General features: G+C 37.1%; 4 protein-coding genes across 10 annotated transcripts; 2 read left to right on the forward strand and 2 right to left on the reverse strand.

The window, feature by feature from the left end:
- The first annotated feature begins 946 nt into the window (after window positions 1-946).
- LOC127259604 (uncharacterized) lies at window positions 947-6,071 on the forward strand. Of its 4 annotated transcripts, none has more exons than XR_007840519.1 (5): window positions 947-1,566; window positions 2,678-2,778; window positions 3,246-3,409; window positions 3,486-4,877; window positions 5,085-6,071. XR_007840519.1 is itself a non-coding variant. In XM_051287030.1 (4 exons), the coding sequence occupies exons 1-4, from the start codon at window positions 1,037-1,039 to the stop codon at window positions 4,569-4,571; spliced, it is 1,881 nt and encodes a 626-aa protein (XP_051142987.1). In that variant the 5' UTR covers window positions 947-1,036; the 3' UTR covers window positions 4,572-5,015. The 4 variants fall into 4 exon arrangements, 2 of the variants coding, with proteins under 2 accessions (XP_051142987.1, XP_051142988.1); XR_007840520.1 differs by having other exon boundaries at window positions 5,096-6,071; XM_051287030.1 differs by lacking the exon at window positions 5,085-6,071 and having other exon boundaries at window positions 3,486-5,015.
- LOC127259603 (pentatricopeptide repeat-containing protein At4g14170-like) lies at window positions 5,043-7,611 on the reverse strand. The gene has a single exon (XM_051287029.1). The coding sequence runs from the start codon at window positions 7,518-7,520 to the stop codon at window positions 5,121-5,123; it is 2,400 nt and encodes a 799-aa protein (XP_051142986.1). The 5' UTR covers window positions 7,521-7,611; the 3' UTR covers window positions 5,043-5,120.
- Window positions 7,603-11,068, forward strand: LOC127259608 (protein-lysine N-methyltransferase EFM3). 3 transcript variants are annotated; one of them, XR_007840521.1, is made up of 9 exons: window positions 7,603-7,888; window positions 7,976-8,043; window positions 8,326-8,434; window positions 8,871-9,033; window positions 9,121-9,178; window positions 9,255-9,347; window positions 9,694-9,805; window positions 10,161-10,732; window positions 10,800-11,068. XR_007840521.1 is itself a non-coding variant. In XM_051287036.1 (8 exons), exons 1-8 carry the CDS (start codon window positions 7,821-7,823, stop codon window positions 10,279-10,281), a joined length of 714 nt encoding a protein of 237 aa, XP_051142993.1. In that variant the 5' UTR covers window positions 7,603-7,820; the 3' UTR covers window positions 10,282-11,068. The 3 variants fall into 3 exon arrangements, 2 of the variants coding, with proteins under 2 accessions (XP_051142993.1, XP_051142992.1); XM_051287036.1 differs by having other exon boundaries at window positions 8,326-8,445; window positions 8,960-9,033; window positions 10,161-11,068; XM_051287035.1 differs by having other exon boundaries at window positions 10,161-11,068.
- LOC127259607 (GDP-mannose transporter GONST1-like) lies at window positions 10,402-14,584 on the reverse strand. Of its 2 annotated transcripts, none has more exons than XM_051287034.1 (11): window positions 14,332-14,584; window positions 14,162-14,242; window positions 12,841-12,881; window positions 12,441-12,675; window positions 12,203-12,342; window positions 11,837-11,966; window positions 11,325-11,423; window positions 11,106-11,260; window positions 10,790-10,906; window positions 10,606-10,703; window positions 10,402-10,517 (listed from the first exon to the last, which is right to left on the reverse strand). In XM_051287034.1, the coding sequence occupies exons 3-11, from the start codon at window positions 12,855-12,857 to the stop codon at window positions 10,474-10,476; spliced, it is 1,035 nt and encodes a 344-aa protein (XP_051142991.1). In that variant the 5' UTR covers window positions 12,858-12,881; window positions 14,162-14,242; window positions 14,332-14,584; the 3' UTR covers window positions 10,402-10,473. The 2 variants fall into 2 exon arrangements, with proteins under 2 accessions (XP_051142991.1, XP_051142990.1); XM_051287033.1 differs by having other exon boundaries at window positions 12,841-13,011.
- Between the last annotated feature and the right edge of the window lie 1,621 nt (window positions 14,585-16,205).

Below are 16,205 nucleotides of genomic sequence, written 5' to 3' on the forward strand. Positions count from 1 at the left end.
CGGCGCATGTGACAATTTATTAAACACGTCACGTCATATTGAATTTGATCGATCTAAGATTATATATTAAATAGCCTAGTTTAGACATTGTATTAAATAAATATTTCTTATTATAAATATTATATTAAATATTTAATCTTTTGTAAATTTTTATTTCCGGTACCGTTTCTATTTTATTAAAATTATTTATAGAACGTGCTTAAGGCGGCTATATAATTCAAAGTCGATTCATTATTATAATTAGGATAAATTACACCAAATTCACACGTGTTTTCACTGAATTGTGCTAAATTTTCATATTTCTAAAATTACGTCATACTCCTTCGTGGTTTCATAAGCTATGCGTCTAACCCACTCACCGATTTTTATTTAACTATATTTGATCTAAATGTGTCCAAACTGCAAATAAATTATAAAATCTAAATTTTCAAATCCCTCAAATTACAAATATATATATTTTTCTTATATTAACCTAAAAAAATAAAAATAAACTCTTAAACTTTAGAAAAATAATTATTTTTTAAGTATATTTTTTTTTATTTTTGAGTCTAAATATAAGAAAAATAAATATATTTATAATTTTAAAGGTTTATAAATTGATATTTTAAAATTTATTCGCAGGCATTTAGGTCAAATGCCGTTAAATAATAACCACTGAGAGGATTAAACGAAAAGTTCATAAAACTACGACAAAATTTGATGCAATTTTAAAAATATAGAGAATTTAAAGAAATTTTATTATTTAGCTTTATAATTATTACTATTATTAAAGATTGCACGTGCCGGTTTATGAGCCCAATAAATAGATATTAGTATTATTAAAGATCGCACGTGCCCGATTATGGGCCAATAAATAGATATGATTGGTTCAAACAGGGTTAGGCCCAAAATATTTTTATTTTTATTTTTTATTATTATTAATTTTGTAAAGGCCCAAAATCTAGTCGTCGTCTTCCTCTCTCCCATGGAGATCTATCGATTCTTCTGTCTCTAGCGCACTAATGGAACTGTGACAGTGTTGCAGCAGGAGGTGACGATGGCTATGGCGGCGGGACCGCGCAAGCGTATAATTCCATTACTCGTTTTCATTTTCGTCTCCGTTTCCTGTCTATTCCTATTCACTTTCCCTTCATCTAACCCTAAGCCCCAAATACTTAAGCAATTCCAACAAATTCCCAGCCCTAATTATAATCCTGGCCAAAACTTCACGTTCATCATCAAAGTCCTCACGTTCAATCGCCTCTCCTCTCTCTCCCGCTGCCTCGAATCCCTCGCGAAAGCTCACTACGATGTCGGTGATACAGTTCATCTTCATGTATTCATCGACCATTTCGTACTAGATTCGCGGAATGCGTCTGCCGAGCTGGAGAAGAAGCTGAATCTATCTAGAAAGATTCTCGAGTTTGTCGATGGATTCGATTGGGCGTATGGGGAGAAGTTGGTGCATTATCGGACTTCGAATGCTGGCCTTCAGGCGCAGTGGCTTGAGGCGTGGTGGCCTGGATCGGATCATGAGTTTGCCTTTGTGGTTGAGGATGATCTGGAGGTTTCGCCGCTATATTACAGGTGCGTCATTTTGCCTTCGTAACTCTTTTGAGTTGTTGTGTTGATTTTGATCGAAACTTGGATTGTCACGTTTGGGTGTGTTTTTGAAGTGCTTAAACGCTTGGCATGATGCATATTTCTGCAATTAAGTTGAATAGATATGAACTGGAAATATTATATATATACTGTAGAATTGTTAGATGATGTGATTATATTTGAGATTTATTGTTAATTTAAGGTGTTGGTAATTGGTATGTATGATTTGAAAATTAGGATTTCATTTGAATTTGAACATATGAGTATGATAAGAGAGTTATAGAGTTTAGATGTCTTCTAGGGTTAATTGTATCTGAAGTTTTCTTGAATGAGGAATAAGTTTTGGATGTGGTGTTTTCTTGAATTATAAGAGTTAAACGTGTTTGGATGCATATATATATATATAAACAAAACTACAAATAAATGCTGCAATTGCTGAAAGTTTTTGTATGTAAAAATTCAAATATGAGAAATGTTGTTTGGATTTATAATTGTAGTGTTTTGAATGTATGTTTTAGTTGATTCAAATAGTAATTAGTTTTCAATGTTATTCCAAAGATATATTGGACTTGATGAGGTTGGAAATTAGACTAATGAGTTATAATACCCTGGAGTTGGGCCAGTGTTAGGCCAACTCCCGTGAATGAGCCGGTGTCTGACCATTCGAGGTTGAATATAGGCTAATTGAATTGAATAGACTACTCATGTCAACAATATGCACATTTCTTTTCGGAAGCTTTACTGAAAGAAGAAAGCTAGAGTTAAGCAAGTTGGGAAGTCTCCCAGAATAGAAGCACGTTGAAATGATTCGTGTTGACCTGTGGGCCAATCTGCAATCACGACATATCCGGCTTTGCGTGGCTTGCATACCGGAGTGTCACATGAGTAGCCTTTTGAGGGTGAACGGTATATGGATTTGGGAGGACAAGTATTTGTAATGTGCATTGAGTTGTTGAATTTTCAATTATTGTAGGAAAGAAGAACTATTGAATTTGTTTTTGTGGAAGTTATATATGCTGATTAAGTGTTTTATTACCTTATTTTTGTGAATACATTTGCATTTGGGGGATTGAGAATTGAGATGAACTTGTGTCAGCAGGTTTCTCAAGGCTGTCATCACGAACTATTACTACAACGCATCAAATTTCAGTCCTTCCGTTTATGGGGCATCGTTGCAACGGCCTAGATTTGTGCCAGGTTCTTTTCTTGCTGTCTGGCTTGATCCAGCTTAGTTATTTTAGTTGTTATATATGCGAACAAATCAGAGTAAATAGTTAATAATCCAATTTAAAGGTTCCCACTGTGTAGTACTTATCTCCTTAATTAATTCTTCAGCTAGTTAAGTCAGCCATACTTCGGCTAGGCATGGAAGTACTAAAAGTTGCACCTGATTGACCGTTGGTATTAGTTTTTAACCATAGTGCACCAATCTAGGCAAGCTGTTGATATAGAATTAGTCCAAAACTTCCCTTGTGACGAGAGATTCCAGAATTTATAGCTATGCTTCATGAACATTCATCCCATATATAGTCCGAGATATCACATTGCTTCATAAAAATTTCACTGATTTCACATTGGAAACCCCTGTAGACTTTTCAAGTTACTCATCTCAGTGTTGCAGTTATTTTTCTTCACTTCTAACACAACGTCATTTGATTTATCAGGTAAACATGGTAATAAAATGCTGTTAGAAAACGTGCCTCGGGTATTCTTATATCAACTAGTTGGCACATGGGGTCAGCTTCTGTTTCCCAAACAGTGGAAAGAGTTTCGTCTCTGGTATGACACACATAAGACTAAAGGAATAAAGCCCACCCTCGAGGGAATGGTATTTTCTTCATCGCTTTGCTCCTCATTTGCTGATGGTGGATAATTTAATTTGAAATTATCCCTGCAACTTTTAGGTTACAACTGGATGGTACAAAAAGTTGGGCGAGAAAATTTGGACTCCATGGTTTATCAAATTCATTCACTCTCGTGGCTACTTCAATATTTACACCAATTTTGCTCACGAGACAGCCCTGAGCATCTCTCATAGAGATGCTGGTGTGAACTATGGGAAAACTGCCGGTCCTGATTCTTCCTTGCTAGACGAAACCTCTGTAGATTCCCATTTTCTGGAACTGTATCCTTTGAGAAATCTCAAGCGGTACGACTTCTGTTTTAAAGAAGTATTTCCTGATAGAATTGCCCGGAGTTCAAATGACCTTGAATCTGTGCTTCAATCCGTACAGAATGATAGCTCTGTTGTTTTAGTGAGTCTGTACAGAGTGCCCGAGTCCATTGTCAGAAATATGCTCTGCCATTTCGAAAGGCTGAATATCCGCAACTATATTTTATTGGGACCGGCATCTTCTTTTCTTCTCGATCTTGCTCGGAGGGGGCACCCTGTAATTGATGCCAGCCAGTTTTCTGACGTTGCCCAGCTTGCCAAATCAGTCAATTTTCAAGACTCTTCTTTGGAACTGATGAAAGAGATCTTAGTGGGAGTATACGCGACTAGAAAAGGTTTGGAACTTGGTTATAATATATGGTTGGTAGACGGGAACACACTTCCTGTTGCCACCGACGCGCTGTTGGATTCCTTTGGTAACAAGAATGAATTTTATATCGGGAAGATTTCTAGGCTTCTCTTTGTCAGGAGCTCCTCCTCGACTCTGAAAGTTTTGCCGGAGGATTTTGCTTATAACGTCATTATTCTGGTGGATACATTAAGAAAAGAATCGGTTCCTGAGGACCGTATTGTTTTCTCCGTGGTTGCAAAATTGCTGGAGAACCAAAATATCAAATTCGGCAACCTGGATGAGATGCAGCTTGGTTTGGATGTTGGCATTGCTCGTGGAAATCAGACATTGCCGACAAAGAACAAATTCATGTTTTGGCCGTCCCAGACAGAGTCGGATGCAATTCCGAAGCAACTTGCTAATTTACATTTATGGGCTGTCGATGGCGATTCATCCTGTACTGGTGTTATATGTCACCAGTCATAGCCTTGATGAACATTTAATATCCGAAAGGTTGATCAGTGGGCTCTGTCTGTCCATCCAATCTTCGCATCTGATGATTTTTCTATCCAGTTTCTATGAACACGGTCGCCAGATGGTCTTCTGCAGTTTTATCAAGACATGTTTGCGTTGCAGAAGCTGATTCCAGACCAGGCCGAGAGGCTATATGTGAGTGAGGATTTTACTGTATACCGTTCGATGCTAACATGTTCATTCGGTTAAGTTTTCATGTGCCCTGAAAGCATTTCTGGTGAATATGTTTCGAGCAGCCAACCCTTTTCCTTACTCCAGGTACGGTCGATCCATCAATTTTTGATATCGTTCTCCACATCTCTTGTGGTTTCTAACCCGTTGTTTTGGTTCTTTAATTAACATGTATAAAACTCAGAAATTAATATACAATTTATACTGCTTTGAGGCTATCTACCATTTTCGCCGAGTAAGATACGAATGGTAAAAAGATAAGTTGAGCTGATGAATGTCGTTTACTAATCTTAGTTTGATCACAGAGATGATTACAGGCAGCCATAGCTTCTAACCGGCGCCTACATTCCACAGACGCGGATCGAATCTCTCGCCAGCAACAAAGCTATGAACTTCATCGCTAACCTGCAGCCAACTGCAGCCGGGATTCTTCTTCACCTGCCTCTGGTTCATCAGCTTCCGAACCCTATCCACCTCACCCCACCTCCCGGCATCTGCATACATATTCGACAGCAGCACGTAATACCCGGGCTGCCCTGGCTTCAGCTCAAGAAGGCGCTCGGCTGCCCAGCAGCCGAGCTCTATGTTCCCGTGGACCTGGCTCGCCCCCAGCAAGGCCCCCCAGACATTGGCGCCCGGTTCACCCGGGATACTGGTAATAATCAGCACGGCTTCCTGCAGGTGACCGGACCGGCCAAGAAGATCCACCACGCAGGCATAATGCATCTCCGAGGGCTCTATACTTCTCGCCAGCATTTCTTCGAAGTATGTCTTTCCCTTCTCGACTAACCCTCCGTGACTGCACGCAGACAGCACAGCTATGTAAGAAACCGAGTCTGGCTCGATGCTGTCCTTTTTCATGGATTCGAAAAGCTCGATTGCGGCGCTAGCCTCGCCAAGCATTCCGTATCCCAAAATCATCGTGTTCCATGATGCCGTGTCCTTGTTCTGGATCTGGGCGAAAACTTTTGTAGCGACATCGACTCGTCCGCACTTGGCATAAAAGTCGAGAAGCGAGTTGGCGACGAAGAGATGCTTGTGGAACAGCCGTCTTAATGCGTATGCGTGGATTTGCCTTCCTTCTTTGACGGCATTTATATTAGCGCATGCCGAGAGTGCTCCCATGTACGATACAGCGTCGAGATTCAACCCGAGAGCCGCCATTTCTGTAAACAAGGTAATAGAGTTCAAACACTCGATCGTCTGCGCGTAGCCCATTATGAGTGTATTGTAAGAAACCTCGTCTCTAGGCGAGCCGTCGAATATTGTCCGCGCCAGATCCAGCCGGCCGCATTTGGCGTACATATCGATCAAAGCATTCGAGACGAACAAATCCGAGGCCAACGTTAATTTCATCGACCGGGCGTGTATTTCCCTTCCGTGTTGAAGAGAACCCAATCTCGCGCAAGCCGGGAGAATGTTCGTGATTGTTACCGAATTAGGGCTCGTGCCGCGAGCTTGCATCTCCCGAATGCGTCGGAAGGCAACCGACTCGAGCCCATTTTGCGCCGAGCAGCCTATCATCGTGTTCCACGAGACAATGTTCCTCGTCTCCATCGCGTCGAATATGTTCAACGCTTGAACATGCCGTCCCCATTTTCCGTACATATCGACCAATGCATTTGCGACGAAAATGTCCGAATCCAACCCCGTTCTTACACTATAACCGTGAAGTTCTCGTCCTTTGTTTAGATCCAACAAAGACGGTAGCACAGTGGCTAGAGTCACCGTGTTCGCTTTCATCCCGTCCCTCACCATCGTCGTAAAGCAACGATATGCTTCGCGGAAAAAGCCGTTGCAGGATAAGGCACCGATCATTGAATTCCAAGAAACGTCATTCTTGTCGATCATTTCGTCGAACACTTGTGCCATTGCTTTTCTGTTTCGGCACTTCCCGTATGCATCGATCAATGCGTTCCCGACTCTTATCTCATCGTCAAAACCAACCTTGAACACGTAACAATGGATTAAACCAACGAAATCCCCGGCCTCGAGCGCGACGCAAACTGGCAAAATGCTAACAATGGTGACAGCATTAGGCATGAATTCAGACAAGAAGATCATATCCCTGAACAAAGTGATCGACTCTTTGGGGCATTCATTGTCTGAAAAAACTCGAATGCACGTGTTCCACGTGATCAAGTCTCGTTCAGGCATTTCATCGAACACCTTGCGGACGCTGCCCAAGTCGCCGCAGTCGCCATAGAAGAGAAGTAAGGTATTGTTTACGTACAAATCAACATCAAATCCTGCCTTGATTAACCTCCCGTGGACTTCCAATCCTTTCGGAAAGTAGGAACAGTCGGCGCAGAGTTTGAGCACGAAGGGGAAAGTGTAATCATCGGGAAGGAGGCACATACGCCGCAGCATATCATTGTACACTGAAATCCCCAAATCGTTCGACAGAAGCGCGCAGGCGCGTATCAAGGTGTTGTGGAGGAACGGCGAGCGGCTATGCCGGACGGATTGGTTGAAGACGGATAGAAGAATTGAGAGGGAAGAATGGTGCGAGGCGTAGGAGAGAATCAGAGCGGCAGCGATGGAGACGCTGGAAGGCAGGAGGCCATGCGTAATGGCGACGGCGTGAGCTTTCTGGGCGGCGGAGAGTGACGGCGCGGCGGAGCATAGGTGCAGAATGTTTGGTACCGGCGGCGGTTGAGGTGCTCGTACGGAAGCGAGGGAATGGAGGCGGATTCCGGCTGCGCGGCGGAAAGGACCATGATTGAACATAACATGCTCGATTTCGGTGTGGATTCAGGGCGAAACTCCGATCATCGGAATCTTCTCCGGCATCGGAATTGCTGCGAATTGCAGGCGGAGGTTGAAGATGAAGAGTTGGGCTGAATTATCTTAGGGCTAAACGAAGCCTGTAATTTATTGAATCGTAGTGGGCTTATATATTGTGGAGTTTTGGGCCCAAGCCCATATAGTGATAAGGCCCAAAATAATTGGGCATATAAAAGCACGGAAATTTGACTATAAAAGCATGCTGTTTCAGTGTGTGAGCAGACCGGCGGAGGTGACTGAAGAATGGTGAGAGAAGGGGAAGACGACGATGATATCGTTTGCTTGGACGAGTCTTTCTTCGTCAATGACGAGTATTATGCTTAAACTTTGGAACTTTTATGGATTGTCTGCTTGTGTTTTTTTTTTTTTTGTAAATTGGATGTTGGTTGCGTTTGCAGCTACCAATTGACGAGGTTTGCGTATGGCTCGCAAGTTCTGGAACTGTACTGCCTCCAATCTGCTTCGAGTGAGATCCTCTCTCTCTCTCTCTCTTATTGATTTGTACTTTGTAGTGGTTATGGTTGCTAAGGTGTACTGTTTTATCTTCGACCTAATTTTTCGAGGCTTCGATATTTTGTTACATTGTAGATATTGTATTTTCGTAATTGCATAGCTATTAAGGTGTTTATATTGGTGGAAATTCAGTCTTAACAATATTTTTGTTCTCGAGCAAAACAGACGTGAAGGATTTGAACTTTACTTGAGTGGTTATTGCAACTTGTAAGTCTTACGACTATATTTGTGGCAGCGGATTTTGATTTGACAGGGCAGTTGGTGTGGCCTGGGGCAGAGCTTATGAATGACTATCTCTCTAAACATTATGAGATGCTCCGCGGCTGTTCTGTAATAGAGCTCGGGTCTGGTGTTGGTTTGTATTAGCCTTCAATCCCCTTGTTTGTTTCTTATATATATTACCATTGATGCTGTTCTAAAATCTAAATACATACTTCAAGCTGATTGGGTTGGGGCAGAATTTTAATACGTGATTAGGTAATTTGTTGCCGAAACAATCTCATGTTCTGCAGATGTTAGGCACTAGACACTGCATTTTTTGATTTGGAAGGTTTTTCGATTCTTACAGGGATGAATCTCTAGGATTTGAGCCAAAATTTTTATCACTGTAGATTTAAGAAACATTATCAATTAATTTTATGCTTGGTGACAAATAAAGGTAAAGATAAATTATAAACAGAGATGGAAATTTTCAAAGGTTCATGGGGGCCAACTAATCTGCAACGATAATTGACAGTAAAGGTCTGATTAATTAACATTTTACTTTAATACTTTTTTCAGGATTAAAACCTCAGAGCTGCAAAATATGAACTGTATCGATTCTCTTTGTTTTTCCTCTAAGAAAAATGAACTGATCGATCATTATGCAGGCATTACGGGGATCCTCTGTAGCAGATTTTGCAGCAAAGTAGTTCTGACAGACCATAATGATGAGGTTCTCAAGGCAAGGTTATGTGTTTTAAGTGTTTTTCAATATGACTCAAGAGCGAAGACCTTATTCAGAAACTGAAATTTTTTTAAGAAAATTCAGATATTAAAGAGGAATATAGAGCTTCACCAATCTTCACAAGAGTCCCATTGTCTTGCCAGTAAGTGAACAATCGCAGTGCCAAATCTGACATTCGAAGACATCATATCTCTAATTTTTCTAGTTTTTTTTGGCAGCCGAGAAACTAGAATGGGGAAATTCAGAACAACTGAATAACATTCTGCAAAAGCATCCAGAAGGATTTGATCTTGTTCTTGGTGCCGACATCTATATCCTTACATGTTGCTGCTCATTCATCACTTAGGAATTCCATACATTTAAACTGATTCATTTGTGAGTAGCATAATGCATTTTCCGAGTACATAATAATTTTAATCAGGGTTCATTTTTTCTTTTCTCGTTTCTGCTAAACACTTATGAGGTTTGCATTTCATTATTGGCATTATATCATGAACAGTTTATGTTGTCGCTTTCTTATTTGAAATGATTAAAATGAATAACCTGTTCTTTACATTCTGATCATCGCAATATATATTGGCTTTAGTGTCTTCACTTTTAGTAAATGCACTTGAAATATTGAAAAGCGAGTGAAAACGATTCCCTAACAACTTGCAAGCTTTCAGCAGTCAAGCATTCCTCTGCTCTTCAACACTGTGGGAAAACTCCTTCGCAGAAGTCAATGCAAAACTTGCAAGTTCATATTGGCCTATGTATCCAGAGCAAAAGTGTAAGTGTTTGCTTGCTTCTCTACATTTTTTAAATGTTTTTGTAGGTGACATTATTTAAACTACTCCTTCCGTCCCATATATATTGTTCTATTTTATTATTTTTGTCCGTTCCAAATCAATTGTTCCATAGCAGACATTGTGCTGCAATCCCTCGAGAATTAAGAATACATCACTTTTTTGTACTTTTTTACTACAAATAGCAAAAAGTAACAATTATTACTCACTTTTATTAAAGTTCGTGCCAAGCATTTGGGTACACAATTTGATGATGGAGTGAGTATTTTTCTTTTCAAGATTTTATGTGTTGGGCATAGCCTTAGCCATGTAAAAGTGACTTATCCTAATTATCTGCAGAATGGATAACCTAGTGGTCAGTGAAGCCTCGCAACAAGGATTGCATATAAATGAAGTTGCTGGAACTCGCACGGTGGTTAAAAATCTTGGAGGAGTTATTTATGAAGTTACCTCCAGGTGAAAAAAAAAAAAATTAGCAGCATAGATCCTCCAAATCACCTAACAAACCAATGAGGAACTGAAACTGATGGTCATATAAAAATACTCTCGAGTGTGATTTATAAATTATAACACCACAGTACAGTAAGTAGTTTGTGAGTTTTGATTGTTTGATTACAACAATGTTACCAAGAATTAATTGTTTGGCATTGCTTCAATGCATCTTTGCTCTGGCAAACATCACTCCTGCCAACAAACCTGTAAGTAAACAAGGAAGGGAAAGAGTCAAGTAAGAAAGAATGCAGGTTTGCTATTGTATGGATGGATGGATGGATGGAAACCCTACCGAAGAAGATGCTGGCTGAGTTTTCGATGGTTGTTGGGACTTGGAAGAGGAGAATGCCAGCGATCGAAAGAGGGATCTTTGTTAGTGATCCTACAAGGCTGCGCCATGCCGTGACAGTCCAGATCAGGTATTATTACTATTGATCAAAATGCACAAACAATAAGCATTGTTTAGTTTAGTGTACCTGTATGTAGTGGCGCCGGTCTGGTGAAGAAACCACATGGAAGTGAAGCTGATGGCTAAACCCAAAAACCCACTCATTGTCATAACCACCCAAAATGTCGGCAATCTCAACAGTGGTCTGAAATCACAATACATACAACACTATATCAATCCATATCTTTGTCTATGCTATGCTTGCGTACTGTGTGTGAGAATTTTTTCCTTAAATAAGTGTAATATGGTTACTAAACCTACTGGTATTAGACCAAAAGCACTAGCAGTGAGAGGATTACTTTACTTTGATTAGAATGAATCCATCATTAGTTTTAGTTACTTACGTTTGTGAGAGATAACTGACTTCATTGAACACAATGATGAGAGAGATTCCAAGGGGCAGTGAAAGGCTATTGTTTAGCAAGACCATTGAGAACTCGTTCAAATCTCCAGATTTAGTTACTTTCTTCGCAGTATCCATTACCCTCCGCAAGGTCAGCTGCAATTCATCAATGTAAAGAGAGTTCTTAAAGGTAAGCAACATATGATTGTGGTTTACTTACAGAATATGAAGCTGTCAAGAAACAATTTAAAATCTGCCATGTGTATCCAATGACATGAAATGAGAGATCTGTGACTCCTCCGGATATTGCGGAAATAATCTGCATAACACAAGGGGAATGAATAGCTTCAAAGTTGGTACAATCCATTGCAAACTTGATATCCAGCAGTTATATGTTTCTGTTCTGCTGTAATTATTGAAAGTATGAAACTATAAACTATGTACTTTACTTTGGTTGAACAAGTTATCAAGAACCAAATTAGCTATAGCATTCTCATTACGTGTCTAGCAACTGATTACAAAAAGGCTATGCATTTCAGTTAGATAGTCATGAGAATATAGGTAAATGTAAAAAGGAAAAAACAATGATCATCGAATTGGTCAGAATAGAAGTAAAACTATCAATTATAGAAATACAGTCGGGAAAATATGTGGTTTACATGAAAGCTATATATATATATGGTCATCTCAAGAAATTTAACATAACAAAAAAAGCAATGCCACATGACATACCATTAAGAAAAGTGCTGCCCAAACTCGATTATCATGATGCTTGTTGAAGAGATACATTTCACCAACAGCCGTCATCACATTGGTTACATTCTTCAAAACTGTCACCATTGCAACATTTACGTATTTTAGACTGCAAGACAAGAGCATGGATATGTGTTAGCAAGAGTTTGAACAAGAAATGTTAAAAAAAAGTCTGAATGTGAGCTTAAAAAAAAGATGAACACATAAGACTTCCAATTATCGAATGAGAAAGTTAACAATCGAATACAGAAACACCTGTCAAGAACAAGTATCAAACTAAATATTATTGCTGTTATGTGAATAATTTACGAATAATCGAGGTAGCAAAATAAGAAAGAACAGTACCTAAACATGCTTGTTATTAGCATCCCTACAAATATTATGTTCACCGGCAACCAGACTCTGATTAATCTCCATGTGAGTGATTCCGTTGTAATTAATCCAAGAAAGCTCAGAATGGAAACAACAACTACCGATATGAAATTCTGCAAGCATGAACTAAGATAATGTAATATGAGCATAGAATATTAACAATTATTAACAACAGTAAATAAACTTGAGGATATCTCAGAAGGAAAATAACCTGGTACAGCATCAAAAATATTCCAGCATTAAATTCATAGCTGGAAAGGACATACTTGTTAACCAGTATCATGCTACATGAAGAAAGGCAATAGGCAGCTCCTGATAAAAAGGCCCGGTTGTTTAAAGTTACGATTCTTTTCCTTCGCACCACCTTATCTCTGTCCTTAACTAATCTCCCACCCTCTGCATCATTCTCATCATTATTACTTATGGCCTTCATCCAAAAAGAAGATCTGGAAACAAACAGTATCAGAAACAACGCCTATAATCGCCAAAACATGTTCTAATGATAATCTGCATTAGCAATTAGTATAACAGCAATAGCCAAAAAAGAACCAAAAGATAAAATAAAAGTGAGATGTTTCAAGAACAAGAATATAGGGTAAATAGCTGCTGACCTCATTTTCTTTTGCATAGCTGGCTTTGTCGACTATTTTCTCTGAAATTTAAAACACAGAAGGCTCCTTATTGTTCTTTATCAAAAAGACTCAGTAGATAAGTGAAATGTGAAAGCAGCATATGCTTCCTTTGTGAATAATAGCAGTCTTTATCACTTGCCTCAGGTGATCCTGTGTTGATGTGAGTAGAAATTTGGATTTATTAAGACAATTTCAGCACTTCTTGATATAAAAACTTCTTATTGCATCCAGTTTTAAGCTGAACCACTCATTGACATATTGAAGGCCAGGACATTGTGTTATCCAAAGTCTAATATTTCAAGCACACTTTAGGGTGTGTTTGTTTGAAGGATTTTGGTGGATTTCCACTATTCATCCAATTTTTTCCCCCCAAAAACATCAAATCAAACACCTATTTTTTATTTTTTATATTATACTAAAAATCAATTTTACATTCAAAACATCACATCAAACCCTATTTATATCACATCATACAACTATTCAAATTCAAAATTTTTACTATTCAAATCCCAACTCAAAATCCAAACCCTCAAACAAACACACATCTTCAACTCAGAAAAAAAGATTGACCAAGCAGAAGCAAGTTATAAGACTTAAAAGATGTTTAACAAATACTTGATATAATATTTTGTCCAATAGAAAACAAAGGAGATGTTACTTCAGAATGAGATGTTTAGAATGTTATCCTATGGGAAGACAGAACAAGGCAAAGCTGATGCAATATAATAACCACGAAAATCTTCCATTGTTGTGGTAAGGTACACAGTATAGATATAACATAAGCCTTTGTGTGATTGTGTGTGAAAGAATGCCAAACTCATGCAAAAAGCTCATACCTGCTGGCTATTTATTTATCTAACTTGATTTAAGTTCTGATCTAAACTAGGAGCTGATGTCTTCTAGGCTTCCTCTTTGTTGGTGAATTGATATCAATATCTGAAGCTATATTAATCTTCGCGACTAATCATGGAACAACGTTTGCTAATGAACTATGGAGGGGAAATTGGCAAGGTATTAATTAATAATTTCAACGTCTGCAGGCAGAGGACAAGACAAACAATAGTGGAATCAATTTCCTCCTAAAATGCAAAATACTCTGCATAACTTTATCACAAACCATGAAAAATGTATATCCATATTGAAAACCAAAACTTGCTTCTTATGATCACTTCTCATTTTTCTAGACACGAAATCTCATTGAAAGTTCCTTCAAAACTCGAGCAACAAACTAGCGCCTAGTTCTCTATATTCAGGAGACAACAAATCAGAAGTAGATCAATCAGTTGAAGCATCAATTCACCTCTACAGAAACTCCATTATTCTTCTATATTCCAACGCCTGACTCCTCTGCACTCTCCGAGAAAACCTGAGACCAATCAACCTAAAAAAAAGCATAAAAATCTAAAATAATATAAGGAATGCTGAAATCCTATAATCAAATTGTCAAACGGCAACAGTTTCCTACTTTACCTCAGTCATCCAGCCAAAAAAGATTCTGCGAACAAAATCAAATAGAGTAGTCGAACAAATCGTTGTTATCATGCAATCCGAAACGCGAATGAAGGCGTATAATGCTCATGCGAGTGACTGATGAAAAGTATCAAATCCTTGGCACGAAATCCAGGTGAGCTACTTTATGTATGATGAACGTCAGGGCGCAGAGAATCAAATTCAAAACGGCGCAAACAACAATGCTTTTCGTGCGGAAATTCCTACTTTTATTTCTTATAGATGCGCACACGCATGACACGTACACACAGATTATATATATTAGTATATTATATTTTTCTTGTGTAGAACTTCCTTCAAATTCGCAGTACTCGTATACGACGTCGTCCGTCTATATTGAAGTATTGAACATCTGTGAAGTATATATATAATATCGAAACAATATATGTTGATTTTATTTAATTTTATATTATATATATATATCATAATTTGGCATACAATAGCATAAATAGTTAATACAGAAAAATAAACAAGCCCAATATTTATACATATTGATGTTTTATATATATTGTTATTTATTTATCTATATTCAAGTGTGTTTGTTTTAGAGTTTGGATTTTGAGATATATTTGAATAGTAAAAATTTTGAATTTAAATAATTATATGATGTGATATAAATAAATGTTAATGTGATGTTTTAAATATAAAATTAATTTTTAATATAATATAAAAAATAAATATTTAATTTTATATTTTAAAAAATAATAATAATAAATAATAAATTTAAAATTCAATCGCCAGTCAAACACGTCTAAAAAATATTGCAAGAATACTGCATAAGTGTATAGTACAGTTGACTTTCATTGTTATTTCCTTTCTCTAAAAGGAAATGTTTTGGCGGTGGGTATGTAATTTTATAGTAATTGTTATAATAAAATACTCCCTCCATCCCCGATATCGTATCCGATATCGTATCTGCTACATTGTAAACACGGTATTTTAAAAGGGATGTAATTAATAGATAATTAAAAATATATTAATGAAAATAATTATCTTATAATATAAATAATTATAAATTAAGATTAAAATAACTAATTAGTTTAATTAAAATTTTAAAAAATAAAATTAAAAAATTTAAGATGAGATTAAAGTGTGTAATTATTTTTTTCTTAAAAAAATAACATGGTACGTGGGACAACCATATTAAGTGCATCATCAAAGTAAATGTATTGTTGCTGGTAAAGGATAATTATCAAAATAAAAATATATTGTTAATTAATATATACTTACTCTCATCGCCTTCTAAATTATATTCACTTTTTTTTTTTATTTAAAAAATATTCCTATTTTTTATTTTTTTTAGTAAAGAGTTATATTAAATTTTATACTTTTTACTATAAAAAAAAATTAAATTGAAATCCCACATTAAAACTCGTCTCAAAAAGTTTTGAATACAAAATTAGAAAACAGAAGAAATACTTATTTCTGAAAATTTACCAAAAACAAAGTAATAGCTGTCAATTATCATGTTTTCATAAAAAAAGATAATAATAATAATAATACTTTGGTTATATTTTACCATTTAGTGCTTTTTATTATGAAGTCATGAGATTCATTTAATGTTTTAAATACAAAATACTTTTTTTTGTTTACCTAAATTTGTGTTCTTTTTCTTTTTATTTTAATTTGTCACCTAAAAATTAGTAATTATAATATTTTTTGTATTTTTTAACTATAAAAAGTAATAAAAAATACCCTCATGAGTACCCAAAAATTTGAGCACATTTATAGATGACTAGAAAAGTAATATTTAATCTAATAATTTTAGAATGAGAATAAAAATATATGACTAATATGAAAATAAATATGAAAGTACAATAAAAAAATACTTTCAA

The sequence above is a fragment of the Andrographis paniculata genome, unplaced genomic scaffold, assembly GCF_009805555.1.
Source record: "Andrographis paniculata isolate CXL003 unplaced genomic scaffold, ASM980555v1 Contig60END, whole genome shotgun sequence".
Lineage (NCBI taxonomy): Eukaryota > Viridiplantae > Streptophyta > Magnoliopsida > Lamiales > Acanthaceae > Andrographis > Andrographis paniculata.